General features: G+C 42.2%; 1 protein-coding gene across 2 annotated transcripts; it reads left to right on the top strand.

The window, feature by feature from the left end:
- Window positions 1-706: 706 nt before the first annotated feature.
- On the top strand, window positions 707-20,933 carry kiaa0895l. 2 transcript variants are annotated; one of them, XM_028577939.1, is made up of 8 exons: window positions 707-934; window positions 1,374-1,437; window positions 3,789-4,547; window positions 8,623-8,766; window positions 13,706-13,838; window positions 16,742-17,047; window positions 17,940-18,037; window positions 20,696-20,933. In XM_028577939.1, exons 3-8 carry the CDS (start codon window positions 3,831-3,833, stop codon window positions 20,855-20,857), a joined length of 1,560 nt encoding a protein of 519 aa, XP_028433740.1. In that variant the 5' UTR covers window positions 707-934; window positions 1,374-1,437; window positions 3,789-3,830; the 3' UTR covers window positions 20,858-20,933. The 2 variants fall into 2 exon arrangements, with proteins under 2 accessions (XP_028433740.1, XP_028433730.1); XM_028577929.1 differs by lacking the exon at window positions 1,374-1,437.
- Window positions 20,934-22,595: the final 1,662 nt, after the last annotated feature.

Here is a 22,595-nt window from a genome sequence, read left to right as displayed (position 1 = left end):
ATAGTATTGTAGAAATTAACTTATATTATTCAACAAACCGATTTCCAAACACCAACACATTTAATGTGTTGGAGAAAACCTGTAATAAATTAAACAAAACTATTACATTATGCAAACTCTTATTATACCTGAACTCACCCTATAGTTTGACAGTTGTATTATTTTTTCAGTGTTTATAAGTTTAAGAATCTTAATATATTCTTTGAATAAAAAAAAAAACAATGGGGGTAACGTTTGTTATTTTGCATTTGTGTATCTAAAATCATCATACAAATTCAATGTTATATTTCTCATGTACTAAATGTAAAAAAACATTCGTACACTACATTTTGATATTTAGATTAGTTTTACACAATATATAATATGTCATTCAAGTCCAAAACATAACCAAATATATTCACTGGTGAAATAAATGCGTTAAAGATTCTGGTTCATCACTGGGTTTGCTTTTTTATTTATTTATATTTCATTAAAAAAATAAATACTACTAATAATAATAATAATAATAATAATAATAATAATAAATACATATATATATTAAATTATACTATATTATATTTGTACATGCATGTATACGTGTTCTTTACATAAACTATAATACTAAATAAATAAATAAATAAATAAATAAATAAATAAATAAATAAATAAATAAATAAATGTTGTACGTAATGACGCTGGGGAACGTCATGCGCGGCGTACCCAGCGTAGCGTAACGCGTCATAACTTCCAACACAACCCACAACCGCCGCTTCCTGGCCGGCCCAGGCAGGCGCCTCAGGCCCCGCTCCAACACTGAACCGTTATCCGCACATCATCATCATTCACCGGTGAAAAACACACCGCCTCCTCCGCTCGGTCCGTGAGGAGTTGCCGCCGGTATGAGTGAATGAAACGACTGAAACCTTTTTAAAGAAGTCCTGGGACACGCTGCTCGGTGAGTATTTGTTTGAGTTTGGGAGTTTAAAAGGGCTCCTTTATTGGAAACGTTGATTTGTTTTGTGTTCAGAATGAATCACTGTCAGTTATTTGTTCGGCTGTCTCCATGGAGAATTCAAATGTAAACGTTTGAGTGTGTTTTCCTTTCATATAAAAGTAAATGTTAGCTTCGTACTAGCGATAAGTGATTCGCTGGATACTTAATGGGAACTGACTTGTGTTAAACGCTTTGTTCATGTGGAGCTTGTGTTCGGACATCATGTGGACGGTCTGTTTTCTGGTTGTTAATCCGTGTCTCCTCCATAAAACACTGACTGACACGTCCACTGACATGGTGCTGACCTGCTGCCATTCATTTACTCAACTGTAATCTCATTAAAAAGCAGCAAGAGTGTCTGACATCACCTCCATTTTCCTCCTCTTTCACACACCACCAGCAACAATCAGCAGTATCAGTGGTGGGATGTAATCAAGTACATTTACTCAAGTACGAAATCTGAGGTACGTGTACTTGACTTGAGTATTAACATTTTATGTAACTTTACTTTAACTCCACTACTTCACAGAGCTACATATTGTACTTTGTACTCCACTACATTTTCGGCTTTAGTTTAGTTACTTTTCAGATGGCAGTTTTTCCATCCCATTCCTGCCCGGTGAAAACCATGTATCTCCAGATGTGTTGTTAGAGCTGGGCGATATATCGATATTATATCGATATTGTGACATGAGACTAGATATAGTCTTAGATTTTGGATATTGTAATATCGTAATATGGCATAAGTGTCTTTTCCTGGTTTTAAAGGCTGTGTTACAGTAAAGTGATGTCATTTTCTGAACTTACCAGACAGCTGTAACTGTTCTATTATTAGCCTTTACCCACTTAGTCATTATATCCACATTACTGAGGATTATTTATCAAAAATCTCATTGTGTAAATATTTTGTGAAAGCACAGATAGTCAACACTACAATATCGTTGCGGTATCGATAGAGGTATTTGGTACAAAATATCGTAATATTTGATTTTCTCCATATCGCCCAGCCCTAGTTGATGTTGAATGTTTGTGATAAACTGAAGGATGAAGTGTTCATTCATGTGTTGAGAAAGTTCTCCTACTTCTTAAGCTAAATAATGTATTTAAAAAGCCTATTGGATCTGCTGAGAAATGCATCATCACAAAGCTGGAAACAGGGCTGTTTTTCTTTTACTTTTAATTACATTTAAAAAGGACAAATCCGGCACAAAATGAACCTAGGGGTTAATAACGTGTGTACCGAGTCAACCGTTCTCTGGGATATGTTTTCATGCTAATCGAATGTGTCTCTAGCTTGAAACAAGCTACCGCAAACCGCTGATTAGCTTATAATGCTATTCTTCGGGGCAGAGGGTAAAGTAAAAAGAAATCGCTATTTCTATACCGAAGCATTGAGAACTTTGTAAGTGTACAGTAGAGCTGTCCTCGACTAAAGAAATTCTTAGTCGACTAACACTTATACGATTTAGTCGACTAATCGATTAGTTGATTTAATTGACAGAGCTGTGCGCTTTGAGAGGTGGTTAAGACTAGAAAAGCACAATATAAATGTAGTTAATTAACCATCTGTAAAACTGAGTTTCTCCACAATTAATCCTGCAAAAGCACCACTTTAAATCTTGTGTTTACCATAAATGTGCTCAGAAGTTTCTTGGAAATAAGTAATTAAGCATGAATAAGCAAAAAAATGACCAATCGACTAAAGAAATCTTAGTCGACTAAGAACAAAACCACAGATTAGTCGACTAATCGACTAAGAGGTGGCAGCCCTAGTGTACAGACAGTTTATCAAAAAGATTATAAAAGAGACTACTGTTCACGTATACAAGCAGGCGCCATCTTGGGAAAACAGTCATGACCAATCGAACGACGAACGCTGGGTTTGAGCTATGTTACTGGTTACTGGCATAGACCATGTATAGAATGGACCGACCGATCCCGTGTCTCTGGACCAGGAGACCAGTGGAGGATATCAGAAGTCTCTTTCCCGGTGCTGGCTGAGTGTTACTGAGCAGCCTCCAACTGAGCTTGAAGACGTAGATGTGACGTGAGCAACGTGTCTGAAAGTGTGAAGTCTTCTGGTAGCTGTGCCGAGAGAAATCTCAATCATTCCCAATCTTACAGAGACGGAGAGTGTAGGTATATGTAAGGAGATAACATAGACACAGGCTAATTACTGATCACTAACATGCTAGTTAACATTAGTAATTAAACTTAAACAGATAATGGAAGTCCAAACTGCCTGTGAGCTTCTCCTGTACTATACGGTAATTCCTCTACTGTGTGACAGTAAATCTCGTGGTTATGACCCAATCGTTAGCCTATTTTTATAAAAGCGTCTGCTACGGAGCCATAACGTGAGCTACAAGGTAATGAAGCCTTTTATACATTGTCGTGTTTCTTTAGAAATAAACAATGGACAAATAGAGTCTTTAAACGCTTCAGATGTAAAGTTATTCTCTGTCAAAGTGACGTCAAAATGAATGGGAGTCAATGGGATGCTAACGGGGGTGTGAGTGCTTGTTAGCATCAAAATGGCGCCATAGGAGCTACGCTTGCCAGACGCTCGCTTACACCCCAACATATCCCAGAGAACGGTCGACTCTGTACACATATGTTCTTAACCCCACATAAGGTTCATTTTGCGCCGGAATTGTCCTTTTAAGTACATTTTTTTTCTGATAATACACACTTTTACTTGAGTAAATGATCTGAATACTTCTTCCACGACTGGCAGGGAGTGGCTTCCCAACCATTTCCCTCCACCGTCAACAGTAAAACGCGGTTTACATGAATCCGTCTGTCTTGTCCACAGCGTCGGGGCCGGAGGAAAGGCTGAGGCGTAGCGGCCGTGGTGATGGTGTTGGCCTCGGGGGAAGTCTTCATGGATCAGGTTGAGGGTGAAAGTGTCGGGAGCAGCAGGGACCCGTTGGAGCCACACGTCAGAGCGGATCCACCAAAAACCGACACCACGTCCAACAGGAGCAATGTGGCCAAGAAAGGTAAAGAGAGCGTGTCCCACAACGGACTTCCGGCCCAGACGAACAGCAGCCAGGTAGTACGGAGGTGGACATCATCATCATCGAAAGGCGGGGCCACGCCCAGACCGCCGCTCTGCCGCCCCCTCAGCCTGGAGATGACGCCCCAGCGCCTGCGAGGGTCCCTGGAGCAGATGGCAGACAGGCGGATCATACAGCCTCCTTGGCGCAGTGGTTTGGCCGCCCCCTCGCCCCCGGCTCGCAGCCTGACCAGCCCCAGCCTGGGCTCGGGCGGCTGGATGCGCCGCAGCGAGAGCACCTGCTCGGTCAATTATTCCGCGGGGCTCCGGGCCGGCAAGGGCCAAATGCGACCCGCCACCTCCCTGCCACACATAGCCAAGGGGGTGACGGGCAGGACGCCGACTACACCCAGGCCCTGTCTGCTCGTCGCCCTCAGGCCTCTGAACCTGGAGCAGGAGAAGCAGACTTTCTTCCAGTCCGACTACAAGTACGAGCCTCAGTTTGAGTACGCACAGCCGGAGCCGAGGAGCGTGTTGGAGAAGTACCAAGAGGGCTCAGGCCTCTTTCTGGAGCAGGTACAGTAACCAAACATCTGCTGATCACCTGCGAGTTCACATGATGGCAGTCTCGCATCGCCAGCTCTATCTCCACAGCGCTGTGGAGTATAGGGCTGTGCTCGATTGAAGAACTTCTTAGTCGACTAACACTCGTTCAATTGTATCGACCAATTGATTAGTTGATTTAATCGACAGATCTGTAAATCTGAGTTTCTCCGCAAAGAGTCATGCAAAAGCGCCACTTTAATTCTTGTGTTTACCAGAGATGTGCTCGTATGTTTCTTGGAAATAAGTCATTTGGCGTGAAAAAAGCATCAAACATGACTAATCGACTATATAAATCTTAGTTGACTAAGGCCAAAACGACTGATTAGTCGACTAATCGACTAAGAGGGAGCAGCCCTATTGGAGTAAGGTCTGGCCTCACCACAGATACTGTACGTACACACCGCCGCCGACTTGAGCTGCAAAGAAGCTCTGGACGCCCTGTCGAGGACGCCTGTCAAAAAGTCCGAGGAAGCTGTTTGACGCTTTGGCCGCTCTGACGTGGCAGCATTCTTCCATCATGTGCAACACACGATTGAAGACAAAGCACAAGCAGCGACTGCACGGCCAATACACTGACACTAGAAACCTTTTATAAATTACATATATAAGGACATCATTTGTATTGTTTGTTGGTCACAGCGGTGTCTGTTAGCAGTTAGCCGCTGAACCGCAGCAGAATGCAGGCAGAGCGAGCAGCCGCCAGCTGTTGACCCGTGCAGGACTTCACCGTGAGCGGACTGGTTAGAGACCATGTGACTGGTTAGAGACCATGTGACGGCACGTTAACTGGTCCCTATACGCAAACAACGTTACATCATAAATGATAGGGGAACCCAGCAACGGCGATTATGAGATTTCCCTCCATTTTCATGGAACTAATGTCTTGGTAGGAACGAAAGTTTACATCGTATGTTTCTCCAGAATCAGCCAGCGAGAAGGACGTCTATATTCCGATTGGTTGCTGCCGTTTGCCGCTGCTTGCCGCTGAACCGCGTCATAGCTCATTACCATAAAGTTGACCAAAGTTCAACTTTATGATTGACGCTCAAAACGCTCAAAACGCTCAAAACGCTCAAAACGCCCAAAACGCGACGCCGACAGTTTTGACGCTCCTTGCAGCTGAGAGAAGCTTCCATTGAAAATGAATGACTTCCGGTATCTTTAGACGCTCAAGTCGGCGGCGGTGTGTACGTACAGATTAGGGCTGGGCGATATGGTTGAAAACTGTATCACGATATAAGTTTTTCATATCGGTCGATATCGATAATTATTGATATTTTTTATGACCTGTTTAAAATAAGGACCAGGAGAAAAATATATTAAATTTAAACATTTTTATTTTAAACTAAACCCTGCTCTGATTATAATCCCCTCAGTTATAAAAGCAGAAATGTCAACACAACCATGGAAAACACTCAAATAATTCAAATGTAAACAGGTCTAAAATCACAATGAACACTTAACAATTATCTCTTAACATTAAGGTGCAAAATTTAGCGAATAAGTAAGAAATGCTTCATAAAGTGTCATAAAATAGTGCAAAGTGTTAGCTAAATATAAGAAACCTGAGAAGGAACTATTTTCTGCAGGTTTAGTGCTAGGTTGGTAACCTGGCTTCTGGACAGTGCTCAGCATGTCTGCCTCCGTTATTTCTTTGTAGCGTTTAGTAAGGCGCTGATGCAGAGTACCTCTCCATGGTGGTCTGCTGCTTGTAGTGTTTAGTAAGGTGCTGATGCAGAGTACCTCTCCATGGTGGTCTGCTGCTTGTAGCGTTTAGTAAGGCGCTGATGCAGAGTACCTCTCCATGGTGGTCTGCTGCTTGTAGTGTTTAGTAAGGCGCTGATGCAGAGTACCTCTCCATGGTGGTCTGCTGCTTGTAGCGTTTAGTAAGGTTTAGTACTCTGCTGATGCAGAGTACCTCTCCATGGTGGTCTGCTGCTTGTAGCGTTTAGTAAGGTGCTGATGCAGAGTACCTCTCCATGGTGGTCTGCTGCTTGTAGTGTTTAGTAAGGCGCTGATGCAGAGTACCTCTCCATGGTGGTCTGCTGCTTGTAGTGTTTAGTAAGGCGCTGATGCAGAGTACCTCTCCATGGTGGTCTGCTGCTTGTAGTGTTTAGTAAGGCGCTGATGCAGAGTACCTCTCCATGGCGGTCTGCTGCTTGTAGTGTTTAGTAAGGCGCTGATGCAGAGTACCTCTCCATGGCGGTCTGCTGCTTGTAGTGTTTAGTAAGGCGCTGATGCAGAGTACCTCTCCATGGTGGTCTGCTGCTTGTAGTGTTTAGTAAGGCGCTGATGCAGAGTACCTCTCCATGGTGGTCTGCTGCTTGTAGTGTTTAGTAAGGCGCTGATGCAGAGTACCTCTCCATGGTGGTCTGCTGCTTGTAGTGTTTAGTAAGGCGCTGATGCAGAGTACCTCTCCATGGTGGTCTGCTGCTTGTAGTGTTTAGTAAGGTGCTGATGCAGAGTACCTCTCCATGGCGGTCTGCTGCTTGTGCCGTGTTGCAGCTGCAGATGTTGTTGGACGTTGATGGCGGATACGGCTGTGCTCGAAAGTGTGAGCGCGGCTAAAGTGGTAAAACAAGTTTGTGGTCGTACCAGTGTTGGTGGGGACGACAGTCTGATGACATTGGTCTGACTACGGTCAGACTTATAAAATCCCCAAAACTGCCACACTGACTTTTCCTGTTTTATACTGTCTATGGTTTTATCAACGATTTCCTCGCTCGCTTCGGCACTGACTTTCCGCTCCACGCCGGTTCTGTTATTGAAGAACACGAGACAGCGATGTGGCGCAACCAAACATGATACTGTTACATGATTGGCTGTTAGAGTGTCACTCCCTACGTTGCTAAGTTACCAGAGAGCGAGTGCCTTTGTTCATGCAACCAAACTTGATTCACAACCTCTGGTTTCTTCTGATGAAGAAAAACAAGTTATCGAACGTTTTATCGACCGCATTTTCTATTGATATTGATTATGTGTCTATCGCGATACATATCGTTATCGTTTTATCGCCCAGCCCTAGTACAGATACATTCTGGGATAAAAAAAATGTAATTAAAATCGGTCCAAACAACCTCCCCCAGTGACACTTCGCTGCAACACAAACTAATATATTTGCTCACCTCTATTCACACACAATGAGGCATATTTTCAGTTGTGATTGAACTGTATTTTTTGAGTTACGATATAGGCCAACTTTGATCTTGACATATAGGCTAAGCATTCTGTAGCAAATAACAATAAACCCACTATTAATATTAATTACATTATCTTAATGCAGTGTCACTACTTCAGCATGTAAATAATGCACCTCAAATACAAACGTGAGCAAGGGCGTTTAGCAATGGCTATTATATCAAATCAACAGCTACGTGCAATTTAGAACAATTTAGGTGAAGAATATAAAACAATGAAAATGCTCCCCTATTTCTGATACCGTGGGGGTCCGCCACGGTCAAATCAACATAGAGGAAACACTGGGGTTGTTAATTTCTTTGAACCAATCACAATCGTCTTTGGTGGCGCCAGGTTCCAGACGCAGAGACGGTGGCTCTGCAAAATAGTCTCGGGAAGGAACTTGTTTTGGTGGAACATTTGCAGTCTGCAAAAGAAAAACGTCACTCAAAATATTAAGTGAAGTTAACTGTTGACACAATACAGTAACGTGAGATATTTAAATTAGCTGATCCATGGTTAAACCTCATTGGCTCTTACCAGTGTATCTCCGTGTGTTCAACGTCCGCAGCAATCCCACCAATCGGTCCCAAAACGTCCCAGTTAGAGGGGAAATGCCCTAAACATATTCTTAGTAAATCTTTACAATCTTTCCCCAAAAATAACAAGCAGGCCTGACTTGTTGCACCATCCAAAGTTTCTTCAAAACTCGAAACTTGTTGTTGTCCGAAACGAAGGGATTATGAGAACGGCAACACACAGAGAGCGGAAGGCGAGGGACATCACGCGCGTGACGTCGGGGCAGTTATCCTGGAAACGTACTACAGTTGATCCAGACTAACGTGATGGTGTTTCTGCTCAACTGCAGGCGGTTGGAATCATGGAGTGCGTCCTGAGGAAGTTTGGCTCCTATGAGGACTTTGAGGAGGTGACAGGCGGCAGCATCCTCCCTAAAACTCAAGTTTGGGCGGCTGTACGCAAATATCTGCAGAAAGAAGGCTGCGTGGGAGAGGTGAGTGCCCCAATCAATCGGATACACAACAATTCCACGCAAAAAAGTATAAATACCTAACTCCAACAACCTACCACTAAGCCAAACTGACTGGCACTAACAACCTGCAATTCCCCTCAAAATAACTGGTAAGTAACCATAACATAGCCCACAACATTACCAGTCTACTTTCCCACTAAACCAAACAATAGCTGCGGTCTGCCACAGGCAGTAGCAACAAACATCCTCAATATGGGCCAAATTACCAACTAGGCTAAATTAGGCTTTAACTAATTTACTCCTACTACTTAGACGAGCTCCCACTTGTCACAAACCGGCTCAAAGCATGTGACAAAGACGGGAGTCCAGACAGGTCAAAGTGCCAATGAAAGGATAACTATTTACAAAAAACATGAGGTGTGGTGATGAGTAAATAGTATCAGTGGAGGGTGGAGTGTATGGATGAGTGAGGAATGTATGGATTTATGGAAACTGCAACAAAATTGGCAAAAACTAACCCAAAACCAGCAGATGTGGAGCCTTGGAGAGCGACTAACAGAATGAGACATGGCATGTAGATGTAGCCTTGGTTGAGGCGTCTATTGAGGCCTACCCAGGTGCCCATTAGCTAATTAACCCCTCCCAAACTGACAGCTCCTGCAGGAAGGCCAGCAAAGGGGAGGGTTCGCAACACCTATTTAGATAATTGATTAATCTGTTTGAGTTATTAATTAAAACATTCTCTGATGTCAGCTTGTTAAATGTGAATATGTTCTAGTGTCTTCTCTCCTCTGTGACAGTAAACTGAATATCTTTGAGTTGGGGACAAAACAAGACATTTGAGGACGTCGTCTTGGGCTTTTTGGGAAACACTGATCCACATTTTTCACCATTTAACTGAAAATTGGAAAAACGGTTTAAAGATCCAATTTGTTTTTATTTGTCAAGGCGGGAAAAAAATAAAGAATTGGATATTTGAACCCATTTTTCTGTTTTTGATCAAGGTCTCTTTTATTTTCAAATATAACAAACAAAAGATATACAATACAACACACATGAAATAGTCAAGTCTAGTTCCTGTCCATATAAACAACCCAAACAACTCCCCAGTGCCCCCCACCCACAGGTAACTGGACCCCCAGCAAATTTCCCTACATCCCGACAAGCTCAAATATGAGTCTGCAGATTCATACATATATAATTCAAAGTAAAGTAAATAAAAGAAAAATACATCCTCAATAAATAATAATAAAATATTATAATAATAATAATAAATTAAAAAAAAGTAAGCTCACACAATTGGGTTACATAGAAATGTTAGTAGCTGCTGTGCCTTCTACAAAGGAGATAAATGGCTGCCAAATGATATAGAATTTTCTAGTGGACCCTCTTACAGTGTATCTAATTTTTTCATGACCTCCCTAATCCATTGGCCATATGTTGGGGTGGGAGCATCTCCATTTTTCTGTTTTTCCAACATGAACTGATAAGCATTACACTGTAAACGCTGTCTTTCAGAGGCAGTTGATTGTGTTTACCCTCCTTCTGCCTCGCCCTATCCCCCAGGCGTCTGCTGAAGTCCCCCACTAACCTTCCTGTTTGTTTGATGCAGCGCCGCGCGAACCTGCACACGCAACAACTAAAGGCGCTTTTCCATCACATGGTACCTACTCGCCTCGCCTCGACTCTACTCGCCTTTTTTGGTTTTCCATTACGAAAAAAAGTCCCTGGTACCTGCTAACAGGGACTTTTTTTAGTACCTCCTCAGTCGAGGTTCCAAGCGAGCTGAGGCGAGCCGAGAAGGTGACGTGAAACCCCGCAGGCTGCCGATTGGTCGGAAAGAATCGTCACTGATCACTGCATTGCTAGCTAGGGCTGCACGATTATGGCCAAAATGACAATCACGATTATTTTGATCAATATTCAAAATAAATCACTTTCCATACATGCACGTTTGCCGTAAGGTATCTACCTGACGAAATAGCAACGCGGATTTCGGTGGCTTATTACACTGCCACTTACATTTCTGGGTTGCGCTCTGATGCTCCGAAACCCACATTAGCGACAGACGGCATTTTTAAATAGTTTAACCAGCTGTGTTTTTTTGCTGCCGGAGGCTCCACGCAGAGCTTTCACCGTAGCATACAAGTGGCCTGATGTTTATACTTGTGCGCTGATGTGTGTGTCGAGTCGCCGTGTGTGTGTGTGTGTGTGTGTGTGTGTGTGTGTGTGTGTGTGTGTGTGTGGTGTGTGGTAGAGCGAGGGAGAGTGAGAGAGTGACGGCGATTAGCTCTGCAGCGAGTAGTGACTCTAGAGTCATATAGTGAGAGAAACAAAGTGTCTCCCCTGTTCTTTCTGACCACGGTGGGAAATCTGGAGCAGGAAAAGTTAACTATCTTGTTGATTTAATTTTGTTTACGGAGAAGGAGAACCAGGAAACGAGTCGGGGGAAATGCAACGCTACTGAGCCACGCCCACGGCAGTCGCTATGACGACCAGCCACGCTGAGGCGGTACTAAAATCTGCAATGGAAAAGGGACGCACAGCGCGCCGAGGCGAGTCGAGCAGGTACCATGTAATGGAAAAACGCCATAACTAACGAACACGGCCAAGCGAAGAACACATTTCCAAGTACAGTAGAGCTGAAACAATTTGTTGATTTTAATGAGCAGAAAATGAGAGAATGTAATCATAAACTAAATTAAGGCTGCAACCAGCGATTATTTTTGTTTCATCAATCAATCTGCCGATTCATTTCTCGATTAATCGTTTGGTCTATAAAATGTCCATTCCAGTTTCTCAAAGTCCAAGGTAATGTAAGGTCTTGTCTTGTCAGTTCAAAATCCAAAGACGTTCAGTTTAATATGATATAAAACAGAAAAGAGCAGGACAACTCTCATTTGAGTGACTGAAAAAAAGCATTTTCTGCTATTTTTGCATGAAAAATGACTTTTTTGACTTAATTATCAAAAAAGTTGCAGATTTTTCTGTCGATCGACTTATCGATAAGTTGACTCATCGTTGCAGCTCTAAACTATAAACTTTTAAGAGTTAGACTGGTTGGTCGGACAGAACAAGCACTTTGACACTTTGAAGTTAAACCTGTCAAGTGACACGGCAACGATCCCACAGTGTGTAACAGTTAATATTGTCCTAAGCCGGGGAGCGTTTGTTCAGTCAGTCTCTTCAATCTAAACAGAAATGTACAAAGTGTAACTGGGTGAAAATCCAATCAGGAAGAGGATGAAGGAAATGTGACTGATGGTGATGGGTAGCGTCTGAGTGACTTTTCAAGTACCTTGGGGTCTTGTTTGCGATTGAGGGGACAATGGAGCGGGAGGTTGGTCGGAGAATCGGAGCAGCGGGAGCGGTATTCCATTCACTTTATCGCACCGTTGTGACTAAAAGAGAGCTGAGTCAGGAGGCAAAGCTCTCGATCTACCGGTCAGCAGGGTTCATACGTTTTGAAAAAACCTGAAAAAGTTATGGAATTTGAAAAATGCAAATTCCAGGCCTGGAAAGGTTTTGGAAACACAAAAAGACCCAGAAAGTTTTGGAAAAGTCATGGAAAATGTATTTTCACGTCATCTTAACCTCAGCGTTGTATTCGGGGAGCGATATTATGAATCCCACTATGAACCACATAAATTGTCATTCATTTTATAGTTAAACCTCTGAGGGTCAACTTTAACGCAGATTTTTATTCTTATTGTATAATGTCGACTGACATTTTCAGGAATACATAGTCATGGAAATTTGCCAAAAAGTCATGGAAAAGTATTGGTTAAAATGCGTATGAACCCTGGGGTCAGGTTTTTTTTCCTACCCTCACCTATGGTCATGAAGGCTGGAGGTCATGACTGAAAGAACGAGATCCAGGGTACAAGCGGCCGACATGGGTTTCCTCAGGAGGGGGGCTGGCGTCTCCCTTAGAGATAGGGTGAGGAGCTCAGTCATCCGTGAGGAGCTCGGAGTAGAGCCAGTTGAGGTGGTTCGGGTGTTTGGTAAGGATGCCCCCTGGGTGCCTCCCTAGTAGGGGTGGGAATCACCAGAGGCCTCACGATACGATATCATCCCGATACTTATGTCACGATACGATATTATTGCGATTTTAAACATATTGCAATATTCTGCGATATATTTCAATGTATTACCTTTTTTCCAACTTCAGATTTTCCCCAATTTCAAATGATATCCCGAAAAGGACAATTTTGTCAACATCTGTTTTATCTAAAAAGATACATTTCTCTGTTTGGTCATCTCACTTAAATTTTATTGCTGCAAAATGTGATTGTCAAGCAGACCGACTGACCAACACATATGTCATAAAAGATCGATACTTGGCATCTGTGTATTGATACAATATTGCCACGAAAAATATCGCGATACTATGCTGTATCGATTTTTTCCCCCACCCCTACTCCCTAGGGAGGTGTTCCAGGCATGTCCAGCTGGGAGGAGGCCTCGGGGAAGACCCAGGACTAGGTGGAGGGATTATATCTCCAACCTGGCCTGGGAACGCCTCGGGATCCCCCAGTCGGAGCTGGTTAATGTGGCTCGGGAAAGGGAAGATGGATGGATGGATGGATGGATGGATGGATGGATGGATGGATGGATGGACTTTCATCATTTTGGACCGTTCTTATCACCATGTCTGTGTCTAAAATGTTGGAAAAGCTACAGCAGATAATAAATAAATAACACTCAAATATCGTAAAGACAAAACTTGCTAAAGAAGTCCACTGGGGATCACTAGATCTGAGAGAAGTCTTATAGTTACATCATTCAGCTAATGTGATGCCCAAAACGCCTCGGGTGCTGCACCTAAACCTTATAATGGCGAGGAAATCCCCGTTGTCTATCAAGGCAAATTTCAAACCATCGGCGTTTGGTTGTAAAAGCACTTTGTGTCAACTTATGTTGTATAAATAAAGTTGGCTTGACTTGTGTGTGGTTTCAGGTGGTGGTGCGTCTGTCTGACGAGCTGCTGTCCCAGGCGGTGATGGTGGTGGAGAGCTGCCGTCCCACTCTGACCATCAACCTGGCCGGAGCTCGCCAGCACTGGCTGGAGGGGATGCTGCGGCACGAGATCGGTACGCTGACGTATGGAAGCAAATGAGAGACATAAGTATTTACATTTTAACAGCCACTGAATTTATGTGTCCTGAATTCACCTCTTTGGAATTACGATATGAAATGTCTTGATTTGCAATTTCAAAAGGTGAATTTGAATATATACAGTACAGGCCAAAAGTTTGGACACACCTTCTCATTCAATGCGTTTCCTTTTTATTTTCATGACTATTTACATTGTAGATTCTCACTGAAGGCATCAAAACTATGAATGAACACATATGGAATTATGTACTTAACAAAGAAGTGTGAAATAACTGAAAACATGTCTTATATTTTAGATTCTTCAAAGTAGCCACCCTTTGCCTTTTTTATTAATAAGTGAAAATAATTCCACTAATTAACCCTGACAAAGCACACCTGTGAAGGTAAAACCATTTCAGGTGACTACCTCATGAAGCTCATTGAGAGAACACCAAGGGTTTGCAGAGTTATCAAAAAAAGCAAAGGGTGGCTACTTAGAAGAATCTAAAATATAAGACATGTTTTCAGTTATTTCACACTTTTTTGTTAAGTACATAATTCCATATGTGTTCATTCATAGTTTTGATGCCTTCAGTGAGAATCTACAATGTAAATAGTCATGAAAATAAAAAGGAAACGCACTTTAAAATTCAAATACTTATGCCTCGTATTTGCTTCCATCCGGTTGCCTCACACATCAATAACAAATGGTCAGATATCCAATTCATCATCCGACACAGACGGACAAACCGTGTGACTGTGTATCTGCAGAAGAAGAAGAGGGTCAGCCGCATTTTATCAGATCTGAATCCATTTAGGTTTTTCAGCCTTTGAAACTAGATAACTAAAAGTGGTTGCACTTAACAAACTAGTTTTTACGTAGCGATTAGTTATAACCGGGGCCACACGGAATCTGCAGACGCAGAATTGCGCAAATGTTTACAAAGATTTTTAAACAAATTTAAAACAACAAATTGAATAAAACGCTTAACACATCTCCACCCCAAGCAAAAAAAACTGTCCACTAAATTCCGCAGATTTTCATTCTGGATCACCGCTGAAAACTGTAACTTTGCTTATAATGTTAGCATGCTGATTTTCAAGTCAAGTCAACTTTATTGTCAATACTGCTATATATATATATATATAGAGCAATTGAAAATAAGTTTCTCTCCGACCCACGGTGCAATGACAGTAGAGCAAGTATAATATAAAAGATAAGTAAAGTAAAATCATTTATTTTTTTATGTTTTAATGCAGAGTAAAACAGGTATATGAAATAACACCGACGCGTCTGACCTAAAACTTGATAAATGTTTAATCATGACGTAAATCTTTTAAATTTTAAATTATTCCTCAAAAAATAAACAACAAACTGATTTGATTGTTGAACGTCTGTGAATAATGATGGACAGACAACCTGGGTCTCGCAGCAGCCACTAAAGAATACTGTAAATACTGTGGACTTAAGGCCCATGAATAATATTACAATACATACAAACAAGGCTGAGCGTCTGCAGCCACGTAAACAGCTCTGATAGGTTGTAATGCTCCGCTAAAGGAAGCCCAACAATAAGACGGATCACGGTCTGAGTGGTCCTTTGTGGCGCCTTCATTGTTTGAACGTGGCGTCACAGACTCCATGGTAACATGATACTACAGTCCTGGTCACATGATACTACAGTCCTGGTCACATGATACTACAGTCCTGGTCACATGATACTACAGTCCTGGTCACATGATACTACAGTCCTGGTCACATGATACTACAGTCTAGTTTCAAGCCGACTGACACATGACCCAGCTGTGCAGCCTGAAGCCACAACACCTTGTTTCTTCTGTTCCTCCTTTGTGTGTTTCTCATGCCGTAATTACCACGGACAAAGACACCGGAGAGTGAAGTATGTGTACAGTGTTTCCCACAGATTAGGAAGCAACTTGTGGCGGTGGGTGGGTGTCGCCCCGTGTCGAGGGGGGTTAATAGAGAGAGAGAGTCGCACGCAGTTGGATGCTGTCCTCATGTCCTACTTCAATGCCTAATGAATCTATCTCTCTCTCTAAAATATATAAAAACCTCAAAGTCATGAAAAATGTAAATGATCAAAAGAAAGAAAAGAAAATTGCTGAAAATGAATATATAATAATGATCTGATAAAATAGAATTAATACAAAGTAAAATCTAGTGAGATTATTATTCTGTGGTACACACACACAGAGAAACATACACACACACACACACACACACACACACACACAGAGAAACATACACACACACACACAGACACAGACACACACACACACACACACAGAGAAACATATATATACATGCACACACACACAGACACAGAGAAACACACACACACAGAGAAACATACACACACACACACACACACACACACACACAGAGACACACACACACACACACACACACAAAGAAAGAAAAGAAAATTGCTGAAAATGAATATATAATAATGATCTGATAAAATAGAATTAATACAAAGTAAAATCTAGTGAGATTATTATTCTGTGGTACACACACACACACACACACAGAGAACACACACACACACACACACACACACACACACACACACACACACAGAGAAACATACACACACACACAGACACAGACACACACACACACACACACACAGAGAAACATATATATACATGCACACACACACAGACACAGAGAAACACACACAGAAACAGACACACACACACACACACACACACACACACACACACACACACACACACACACACACACACACAGAGACACACACACACACACAAAGAAAGAAAAGAAAATTGCCGAAAATGAATATATAATAATGATCCGATAAAATAGAATTAATACAAAGTAAAATCTAGTGAGATTATTATTCTGTGTCCTCAGGTACACATTACCTGCGAGGGGTGAACAACAACCTGCAGCCGTGGTCCACTGCCGAGGGCAGGAAGCAGTTCGGCCTCAAACCGGCCAATCCCACGGAGGAGGGCCTGGCCAGCCTGCACAGCGTGTTGCTACGGAAACAGCCGTACCTGTGGCGCGCGGCCCTGCTGTACTACACGGTGTACCACGCCACCAGCATGAGCTTCAGCCGCCTCTTCAGCCACATCGCCCGCTTCGTCCAGGACCCCGACGTCCGCTGGGAGTACTGCCTGAGAGCCAAGAGGGGACAGACGGACACCTCGCAGCCAGGTGGACACACACACACACACACACACAGAGAAACATATATATACACACACACACACACACACAGAGAAACATATATATACACACACACACACACACACACACACACACACACACACACACACACACACACAGAAACAAACACACACACACACACACACAGAGAAATATATACACACACACACACACACACACACACACACACACACACACACAGAGAAACATACACACACACACACAACACATATATATATATACACACACACACACACACACACACACACACACACACACACACACACACACACACACACACACACAGAAAAATATACACACACACACACACACACACACACACACACACACACACAGAAACATATACACACACACACACACACACACACACACACACACAGAGAAACATATACACACACACACACACACACACACACAGAGAAACATATACACACACACACACACACACACACACAGAGAAACATATACACACACACACACACACACACACACACAGAGAAACATACACACACACACACACACACACACACGAGAAATATATACACACACACACACACACACACACACACACACAGAGAAAATATATACACACACACACACACACACACACACAGAGAAACATATATACACACGCAAACACACCCACACAGAAACATATACACACACACACACACACACACACATCCTGTTACAATCCCATACAAGCTCTCTGCCATAAAATGTACATTTAGGACAAATAATACATTACTATGAAATTGTTGAAAAAGTGAAATCTCATCTGATAAATAAAAGTGAGTAAAACAAAGGGTCCTCTCACCACGGCTCTCCAGGAGAATAAGTCTGTGTGTTTGGGTCTCAGGTTGCTTCAGTAAGGACCAGGTTTATCTGGACGGGATCCTCCGAATCCTCCGACATCGCACCACCATCGACTTCAAGATGTTGACTTGTTTGGGCAAGGTCAGTGTCAATACCTTCAGATAACACGAGATGAGGTGCAAAGAAACCACCGCATGCCTGACATTAAACCGCTGCACTAATAGCTAATATATACAAAATAAGCAAATCCTGTAATCATGTCTCCTCTGCTTGTTTTGAAGCATTTTAACGTAACACAGCCTCTGGTACAGATCACAGAGGTTTCTAGTCTGAGCTCAGTGAGACATTGGGCAGCTTCTGCCCCCTGCAGGGTGCTTTAGGTAAAGAACCGGGTTGCTGGTGCTTTTTTCAGATTCAACCTGCTGTCACTCATGTCTGTGAGGCAGAATAATATAATAATAATAATAATAATAATACCTTTTAAAAACAACAGCTCACAAAGTGCTTTAACAGAACACACACACAGAGAAACATATACAGAAACACACACAGAGAAACATATAAATACACACACACACTAACACACACACACAAACATACAGAAACACACAGAGAAACATATCTACAAACAACAAAACACGGTTTGTCGAACCATTCGCAAGGTGGTCCTCGCACTGCAGGGGTACATAAATAGCTTCATTGTGTTCCCTGGACATTTATCGACCATGTCCATGAAAGAGGGATTTTATAAAATTGCCGGTAAGATATATTGATAGGGTGACGTGAACAAATTTAACCTTTCACAATCAGTTTCTTTTTCCTTCAAAAAGCAGCTTGCACTTAGAGCACTTAAGTATTATACAATAGTCTGCAGTAGCTACATGTTAAGAATGGTTTTTAATATATATAGGCCTATATAAAAAAATAAAACAGTACAGGCCAAAAGTTTGGACACACCTTCTCATTCAATGCGTTTCCTTTTTATTTTCATGACTATTTACATTGTAGATTCTCACTGAAGGCATCAAAACTATGAATGAACACATATGGAATTATGTACTTAACAAAAAAGTGTGAAATAACTGAAAACATGTCTTATATTTTAGATTCTTCAAAGTAGCCACCCTTTGCTTTTTTTGATAACTCTGCAAATCCTTGGTGTTCTCTCAATGAGCTTCATGAGGTAGTCACCTGAAATGGTTTTACCTTCACAGGTGTGCTTTGTCAGGGTTAATTAGTGGAATTATTTCCCTTATTAATAAAAAAGCAAAGGGTGGCTACTTTGAAGAATCTAAAATATAAGACATGTTTTCAGTTATTTCACACTTTTTTGTTATTACTGCGCGCTTAAAAAAACATTTTTATATTGTTCATATTTCTGAAGAATAATTTCTTGCTCCTCCGGAAAATTATATTGCTCTCTTTCTATCCATATCGAACGTGATTGGTTGTTCGGTGCCGACGTCACTCTTTTATGTGTGCGCGTAGTAATCCGAGTTTAAGGATCAAAGCCTGAGTTGACAGAGAAAGTTGATGAGCTGTGTCATGGTACCAATAAAGCCTGATTGCATCGGTTTGGTTTTGTCAACTCTAAACCAATCCTGCAACCCTGAGTTTGTTCAACTACCATCATGGTACAGGCCCTAGTACACATAAGTATACGTACACAACATAAGATGACCATCCTATTACTTACAATTAGATGTGAGGAAAGTCATTTAGTTAGTTTTGATGCTCGCATTGATCTTACATTCATTGGGTTTGGGTGGAAAACCCTACACACACACACACACACACACACACACACACACACACACACACACACACACACACACACACACACACACACACACACACACACACACACACACACACACACACACACACACACACACACACACGCGCTTCTTTCTGTTTGTTTTGCATTTACACAGCCAGGGCTGTGTATTAACCCTGGATTATTTTTCTTTTAGCACACAGAAAATGTAGTGCTAGGCAGGTGACCGTGAGGAAATATTGGCTGAATTTGACAGAAAGTGTATTAGATTAACATCACTTACTAAAACTTTAACCCACCTGTTTTCCTCTGCTCAAATTTGAGTTTCCGCATCAGAAATTTGGGTTTCTTTCAACCAAATTGCCCCAAATATAACACGGATGGTTCCATACAACGCTCATCGCAGGTCAAATTTAGGATCAGTTCACTACTTTCATTGAATTTTGGGTGTTTTATTCAATTTTTATAGCATTTGAAAAAAAAAACTATCCTGACTAAACTTTGACAGTCCGTGATTGTCCCCTAAATCGTAACTATTTGTCAAAATAGTTCATCGTTTCAGATTTTTTGAACTAAAAAATGAGGTATCATTTCATATAAATGAGGTTTATTGATTAGGAATTCCAAAAGAAGTATAAAACTAGCGGTAATAAGTTGATGTTAGTGGTGAATTTGGTGGTAGTGGGGAAAAAAGTGCAAAAAAAAAAGGGAATCTTGAAAGAAAAAAATCCCGTCTTAGTGGGGTTAATTAAAATTTTTTACCTGGGAGTACAACAAGTTGCACGGTGTTTGGTGTTTTAAGCCCCCAACGTTGTCTTCACTAGGATTAGGGTTAAGCGCCTTGAAGTTGAGTTCGCAGCGCTGCCTTGAAGTCGACGTTGGGGGTTTAAAACCCCATCGAGCAAGTTGCGTGGTCAACGGCAAGACAACACAAGGGTTAAGGTCAACTCCTGTCCATCCAGTAGGTGTTTCCCTCCATTGTTGAACCTTCTTCTTCTTCTTCTTCTTCTTCACCTCTTCAGGTGTCTTTTGAAGACGTGGACAGGCTGCGTCATATGGCGGTGCTCCCCCGGACCAGAATCCCGCACTTCATGCGAGACCCGGAGCGTTACCTGCGCTACCTGGACCACATCGTCGCCGTCAACGAACTGGACGACGCAACGCTGCAACACCTGCTGCCCTGACCGCCCTCCTCCCGGCAGGAAACGGACTGTAGCGCGGTGCGTTTAATGCCCTATAAAACCATCCAGTATTATCCAATGCTTTACTTGTTTGAGCAATTTAGTTTTTTCGTAAAACTTGAACGATAACGAACAAAAAGGGACGCACACACTAACACCTCTTTCTACATCTCCACGTTTTGTTTTGGCCTCGTGCATGCCCCCCCCACCCCACTATGAAGTTACCTCAATACTGCGACTCCGCGATGTAACCGACACTATCTATGTAGACTCACTCCTAACCACTGCATCCAGCGCCTGTACAGGACACCGCTGACACCTCGCGTACAGAATCAAACATAATCTCATGCTTTATTTATGCAATTATTTAAGTATTGTTTCTTTTTTCCTTTTGAGAGAACAAACTGAATGTCTCTGGTATTAGCTTTATACCTTTTTATTTTAGACGGCATCGTTTTTATTGCCTTAGATTGCTTTTTTTTTTAAAAAGGGACACCAAGGACACACACATTTCAAAAACTCCGGGGGAAGTTGTAGCTGAGACCATGAATCTTAAAGGTCCCATGGCATGAAAATGTCACTTTATGAGGTTTTTTAACATTAATATGAGTTCCCCCAGCCTGCCTATGGTCCCCCAGTGGCTAGAAATGGTGATAGGTGTAAACCGAGCCCTGGGTATCCTGCTCTGCCTTTGAGAAAATGAAAGCTCAGATGGACCAATCAGGAATCTTCTCCTTATGAGGTCATAAGGAGCAAGGTCACCTCCCCTTTCTCTGATTTGCCCACCCAGAGAAGTTGGCCCACCTTTGAGAGAGAGAGAGAGACATCATGGCTTGCAAACAAGCAAAGTGGCAGTTGGTCAAGGCCACACCCCCACCCAAAAAAAGAGACTTTAGATACAGTATTAGGGGACCACTAAGGCCTATATAAAAGCATTCAAAAAGCAGCATGCCATGGGACCTTTAAAAAAACAAATCAAGTGCCAGTGGACTCAGTCAAGTGTTCAAACATTCCCCAGGGTGCTTTTAAAAACAATATATCAGTGTTATTGAGGAGCTAATCAGCTGTGTTGTCTTAACCGTGTCCTTGGTGGTCTTTTAATATCAATATGCTACTGTGATGGTGACCCCGTCCCCGAGCTCCCCCCCCTCTGCAGAAGCCTAAACTTTCTCTCGCTACATCAACGGACATTTCGTGCTGCAGAAAGTTAAGAGAAGATTGTTATTGTTTGTACATTTGTCTCTGGTGCCGAAGATTGAATCGACGAAAGTTCAGGAGCCTGCAGACATTCACTAAAAGCTCTAGCCCCTCTCGCCACAGACGAACAATTCGTTAGAGTTAACATAATGTGTCCAAAGTAGGGATCGATCGATTCTAGTTTTTAAAGGCCGATACGGATTATTAGTAGTAATGGCCGATATCTGGAACCGATATGCATTCAGTGAAAATGAAAAAAATCTTGAATCAAAATTAAGATTTTTAAATCATGGCGGAGCCAAAGTAGAACACTTTTTAATTACTTGACTTTATCGGTTATCAGGCAAATAAAATGCCGATACAAATAATCTACAAACTGAAAAAAACGTCCCGATAATCGTCTAGGGCCAATAATCTGTGTAACCCTAGTCCAAAGACTACGAAGTGACCGATTAGTACGTCTGTGTGTTCAATATGTAGCGGAAGCATAGAGACTAGAAAGGGGGCTTGTCTGGCTCCGTCCAAAATCTAAAAAACGACAACT

This window comes from Perca flavescens, chromosome 1 (genome assembly GCF_004354835.1).
Source record: "Perca flavescens isolate YP-PL-M2 chromosome 1, PFLA_1.0, whole genome shotgun sequence".
NCBI lineage: Eukaryota > Metazoa > Chordata > Actinopteri > Perciformes > Percidae > Perca > Perca flavescens.
This window is presented reverse-complemented; position numbering and strand designations above follow the sequence as displayed.

Bases quoted from the DNA above. Each gene is read 5' to 3' on its own strand.
- kiaa0895l (XM_028577929.1), top strand. From the start codon at position 3,831: ATGGTGTTGGCCTCGGGGGAAGTCTTCATGGATCAGGTTGAGGGTGAA. The intron at 4,548-8,622 runs GTACAGTAACCA...GCTCAACTGCAG, and splicing joins CAGGCCTCTTTCTGGAGCAG to GCGGTTGGAATCATGGAGTG. The intron at 18,038-20,695 runs GTCAGTGTCAAT...TCACCTCTTCAG, and splicing joins TGTTGACTTGTTTGGGCAAG to GTGTCTTTTGAAGACGTGGA.